The sequence below is a fragment of the Myotis davidii genome, unplaced genomic scaffold, assembly GCF_000327345.1.
Source record: "Myotis davidii unplaced genomic scaffold, ASM32734v1 scaffold698, whole genome shotgun sequence".
Lineage (NCBI taxonomy): Eukaryota > Metazoa > Chordata > Mammalia > Chiroptera > Vespertilionidae > Myotis > Myotis davidii.
The window spans coordinates 2565268-2571064 of NW_006290032.1; the positions used below are offsets into that span (position 1 = coordinate 2565268).

Sequence of the window (5797 nt, forward strand, 5' to 3'; positions counted from 1 at the left end):
ATATTGTTAGCCTGTCAAGGACTCTAGATGTAACCGGAACTAAAGCTCATGAGCCTGGTGCGGTCATGAGGAGCCAGATCCTCTGGGTCTGATAGTCCAGGTCCAGGAATTTGGCTCTTACTCTGAGAGCAATGGGAAGCCATTGAAAGGTTTATAAGCAGGAGGGGGATTCAGATTTCCTTTTTTTTTTTTTTGGTATTTTTTTAAAGATATATTTTCATTGCCCTAGCTGGTTTTGCTCAGTGGATAGAGTATTGACCTGCAGATTAAAGGGTCACGGTTTGATTAAAAAAAAAGATACTTGTGATTGTGCTGGGCTGGGTAACAGCATAGATCCCATGTACAGGACTGAGGTCAGGGCCTCAGCTCCTGGGTCACCGTGGCCTCCGACACAGGAGACAAGCTAGTGAACAACATGCCAGTTTCTCCACCTTCAAATGCGATTAGCACGTGCCTTTCCCCACTTCAGGTGTGTGGAGACGCTGAGCCAGAGAGGTGAGCTTAGAGAGGGCCAGGTGCTCTGAGCCTTTGCTTTTATAAAAGCATGTGAAAATCTAAATCCTGTTTCCTCTGTGAAGTTTTCAGTGAAGCTATAACCTAACAGTGGGTTTGAGGGCTCGCTTTTGCAGAAGGGCAGGTGTTCTCCAATCTGTGCATTTACATCTTGTGCTCACATCTCTTTCTAGTTCTCATGTATCTGCCATGTGCACACACCCAGCAGGACAGTGCTGGATCATGGCTAGGATGACGTACATGGCAATTGTTACCTTCATAGTATGAAAAAGAGGCAGTCAAAACAAAAGCTCATAGAGACTCATAAAATATCAACCCCCTCTCCACCCCCTGATGCACACCCTCCTGTAATGCAGCTGCTGGAAGAAAATAAAGTGGTACATCGTGTGAGAATATGAGAAAGCAGTACATCATGTGAGAACACAAGAAAGTGGTACATCATGTGAGAACATGAGAAAGTGGTGCATCGTGTGAGAACATGAGAAAGTGGTACATCGTGTGAGAACATGAGAAAGCGGTACATCATGTGAGAACATGAGAAAGTGGCACATCATGTGAGAACATGAGAAAGTGGTACATCTTGTGAGAACATGAGAAAGTGGTACATCCTGTGAGAACATGAGAAAGTGGTACATCATGTGAGAAAATGAGAAGGGAAAAGGCCTGGACCACACCATCGCTGGTGCACATGCTGATGAAGGGGGGAGTGGCAGGTGGCCCAGCTGGCATCTGTGGCCCTTCCTCTCAGATCCAGGTGTCCTGTCCAGAGGTTCTGCCCAGGGCTGGGTGGAGCGGAGGAGCGGAAACCTCCAAGCCCCTCGGGCCTGGGACCCCTGGCAGTCAGAGACACGCAGGCCAGGCCTCTCCCTCACACACGGTCACGTGGTTGGAAGTGATGCCTGTGGAGAAATGCCTGTTTCCACAGAGACGAGGCCGGGAGGGGTATGCTAAGACCAGAATGCTGACCAGGCTGGGTCCTGGGCTGGTGCAGATATGAATTTCCCATGTGCTTTTCTACTTCTAAATTTTCTGGTTGAATATATATTGTTTTTATAATAATATGTTTTACAAGAGGAAATATTTAAAACCAGGGCAGGATTGTAAAGACCCCCGTGCAGGCTATGCGTTTAGTTTCCAAATGTGTGAAAGAGCCCCAAACAGTCTATCAATACACAGGGCGACGTCACGGAGCTTTTCCCTTTTTTTAAAGGAGAGGCTCCCTGTAAAGTAATGTAGGAACATATTTATTCATCTTTTAGAAAATGTCAGATTCTTTCAAACACCAATTGGTGTACATCTGAGAGAGCACACACCCTGTTAAACCCGAACTAGCTTTCACTTCTTTGCTCTGCGGGATGGGACAGGGAAGCCGGGTCGTTGACGAATGGGCTGGCCGGTCAGTTGACTGTACTCGGGAGGAGGCGGCCACAGCACTGTCCCTGTGGGTCCGCCTGACCTGCAGGCATCGCTCACTCCTTCTTGAAGATCCTTTTGGCTTCTACCCCTTCGTACACGTAAGTCTGAAAGGTGTGAACAGACAGGAGGTGTTAACAGCATTAAGATTTAAGGCTAACTTAAGAAAAAGATTAGATTTGATTCATATAATGTTATCGCTTTGAAGTGAATTCATCGTGTTTGTCCTTGTTCTTAATAGCAGCATTTTGTATAGATACAGAACACACCTAATTAAAAACATTCAGTTTGCCTGGTTGGCGTGGCTCTGTGGTTGAGCATCGACCTATGAACCAAGAGGTCCCAGGTTCGATTCCCAGTCAGGGCATGTGTCTGGGTTGCGGGCTTGATCCCTAGTGTGGGGCATGCAGGGGCAGTCAATCAATGATTCTCTCTCATCATTGATGTTTCTCTCTCCCCCCCTTCCTCTCTGAAATTAATAAAAATATGTTAAAAAATAAATAAAAACATTCAGTTTGTAATCACATTTCAGTTAAAATAGGATCGATGTATTGGACATAGATGTAAGTTCTCTTCAATACATAGGCACCAGAAAGGATGTATACTGTTAAAATCAGAAGGTTTATGAGAGCAATAGTCTGGTTATGGAGCTATAACTCGGGGACCACAAGGATAAAATTGCTGTCGTGTAGTTACTTGGCTTTGGGCAGCGGTGTCATCGGTTACAACTCACCTGGACCAGCTCACCACCTACGATTTCTCGGACGGCGTGCAGCTCCTTGCCGTTGTCCACCCGCTTGAATCTCCCGACGAGCTTATCTCCCTCCAGGCTCCAGGTCCCCTAGAACAGGAATGTCACAGGAATGAAATGGACCGCTGCGGCCGCCCACGTGTCAGGTGCTGCTCTGAGTCGGGTGGGTGGACGTCTCGCATCTTCACAACCACCCCGTGAGGTGGCCGTCGCTCTCCCTCTCACAGGTGAGAACACAGGTGGGAACCAGCCAGCCCGGAACCGGACTGACCACAGCTAAGCTGTCACGCAGCCCCACGCGCTGGCTTGCAAACCTGCCTGGGAGCAGAGCGCCTGAACCTCTCCGTGGTTCTGGTCAGTTCCAGGGCCGGGCCGGCACCCCCGTTGGCTTTAGTTATGGACTTGTTATAGGAACTTTATAAGGGACACAGCGGGTCAGATGCTAACACTTTCATCATCGCTGCAAGCATAGAATTTAACTAGAAAAATTCTGAGGACATAAAAGTTTTCAAAACATCAGTTGAAACATGACTCCCTAAAATTTAGTATCTTAAACATGACACGGTATGACCTAGGGTTGGCATTAGACCTTTCCCTCTCACTCATTCATAATTATTTTATTTAAATTACGCTTATCAAACGTCTGTGATGTCTGGTTAGAGAGCTAAACGTTCTGTTTGTGTCAGGTATGGAAAGTTGGTCTATGAATAGGTCTAGAGTCAGTCATTCAACGGACTTTTTCTAATTCTTATTGTTCAGTCCCGGTTCCTTACAGATACGGGTGGAAATAAAAATGTATTCACTCCTCCCTCTGCAGCTGTGTGATATGCAAGGTGGTAAACTTTTAAGTGAGCAAGGCCTGCCTTAGCCAACCCCCAGGGATGGGCAGCGGCTCCCGGGCTGGGCAGGGAAGCCAGAAGGCATTGTATGAAAATGTCTCACAGTGAGTTCCGTGCCGTCCGCGAGGCTGTAGGTGAAAGTCACACCGAGCTCGAAAGCGATTTCGACGGTCCGGAAGGCGCTTGACTCCTTGATGGTGAACTTGCTTCCTTCCTGGCTGATGATCAGCTTCAGGTTGTCGTGGGCGGCCAGCTTCCTTTTCACTATGTTGATGCCTGCAAGCAGGAGGGTGCAGTGAAGTCAGCACCAGTTCCGCCTTAACAGCCTCACCTTTTGAGTTTGCCTAGGGCAGGCGGGGGGGGGGTGGGGGGGGGGGTTGGAGGGAGGAAAGGAGGAAAGGCCCCAGGGCGCGGCCTTGCAGACCAGCAGGTGCTTCTGCAGAGAAAGTCCCCGCCCAGCAGGTCCTGAGCTCTGACAAGCTATTCTCCCTGAATTTGTGAAAAAATAAACGGAGCATGGAACTATAGAACCTTAGAACTAAGTAATCTATAATAATAAAAAGGAAATATGCTGATTAGAATGGACGTCCTTCCTGATGAAGCCGGGGTGGAGGAAAGCCAGACCTGGTCCCAGGTGCCTGCTGGCAGCTGGAGGAGGGAAGCCTGGGTCCCGGGTGCCGGAGGGAAGCCGGTGCCATCAGCCGGGAGTAGAAAGGCCTACTCTTGCACAAATTTTCATGCATCGGGCCTCTAGTTTAAATAAAATGATGAACCTTTTTGTCTCAGAGTTAAACCAGATTCCAGATATGACCAATGAAGGTTTGAAATGACATTCACCCATGTGTAAGGATATACAACTTTAATTCTCTGAATACAGGATTCTTTTCTTACTGTGATTCTGCTTTCCACAGGGGCTTCAGATTGTGCCCTTGGTCATTATCTTTGCTTCCTGAGGCATTTCTGACTGCCACCGAATGAGGAAGTCAGCCATTACTGCAGCCAAGGTCATTATCATAGAGCATATGGATTCCATAAATGGAGCTTCTGGCCCCTGAGCTGCAGGTCACAGTGGAGGCAGCTTTACTTGTGGGTAATGACACATGTGTGTCTGCCCTTCTTGGGCAGCGTGTGGGCTGCCCGCGTGTTGGAACAGATATTAAAGCAGTCAAACTAAGGCCTCCTTGAGGAACCCCAGGTTGTCAGGAGGTTATTCTGAGGTTACTGCCTCAGCCTGCGAGTCCTGCTAGGACCCTCCCTCACTCTTCCATGCCTTAGTGTTGCAGGCCCTGGGACTCAATGCCTCAGGCCTGGTAGCAGTCATGCACACCCCCTTCTTCCCTTTATAGAAAGAAGCTGTGCAGGTGCGCCCACAGGGCTCAGTCAGCTCGAACACGAGGAAACATCTGGATCTTTCTGCGTCTCAGGGGACAGCACCCAAGGCCTTTTCTTCCACTAGTGACAGTGTATCTCCAGCCGAAGCCGGGTGCTGGGTGTGCCCTGCTCTGCGCCAGCACGCGGCAGAGTCCCTGGGGTCACGGGGTGAGGAAGACGGAAGCAAAAGAAGGAACCACGAAAAAGTGAGGCCCTTACCCATCTTCTCCATGAACTTGTCATAGTTGTCATTCCGGTCGATCTTCCAGGCCCCATCAAACGCCATGATGTCTGGTTGGGTCTGAACCTGTTGAGCGAGACTCAGGTCCGCCCGGAGGAGAGAATTTATTCTGTTTCTTATCTTAGAGCCAACCTCGCGGTGTGATGTGGAAGTTTAAAGTTCAGGAGGTCACTTCACCTAAGTTCACTGAGTGCAAAGCAGGTTTTGTTCCTATAAATCCCTTAGTTCCTCCCCTGAAATCTCACTGAACTGAAACAGGATAAGCACGCCAGCTCTTCCTTAAACTAAAACTTGCGGGACATTTGCTTAAAGAATTAGAAGGCACGGGATCTGAAGGAAGGCTTTTTTGGCTGCGAGGTTCAAAGTGCACGCTCCATCGGAGGTAATCTGGAGCATAAATCAAGTAACAGCTGGGCAGTGAGACTTAATGGCTACTCCGTTTTCACAATAGCCACTTCCTTGTAAGTAAGGTTTTCTGGCCAAGTGCAGCTACAGGACCAAAGTTAATAAGACACTGACACTGAAAATCCACTCGCTTTCAAACAAACGTGTCACTGCCCGGTTTCCTGGGGTTGCTGGGAGTTCGGGCCACCCCCCGGAACCTGGTGCGGAGCCTGGCCCACATGCAGACTCGGCCATTGAATGGTGATGGGCCTGGGGGGGGGGGGG

The 5797-nt window shown here is 49.0% G+C and overlaps 1 protein-coding gene across 1 annotated transcript; it reads right to left on the reverse strand.

Annotated features, from left to right (window-relative positions):
- Window positions 1-1736: 1736 nt before the first annotated feature.
- On the reverse strand, window positions 1737-5293 carry FABP2 (fatty acid binding protein 2). The gene is made up of 4 exons (XM_006762893.2): window positions 5107-5293; window positions 3620-3792; window positions 2660-2767; window positions 1737-2033 (listed from the first exon to the last, which is right to left on the reverse strand). Exons 1-4 carry the CDS (start codon window positions 5171-5173, stop codon window positions 1983-1985), a joined length of 399 nt encoding a protein of 132 aa, XP_006762956.1. The 5' UTR covers window positions 5174-5293; the 3' UTR covers window positions 1737-1982.
- Window positions 5294-5797: the final 504 nt, after the last annotated feature.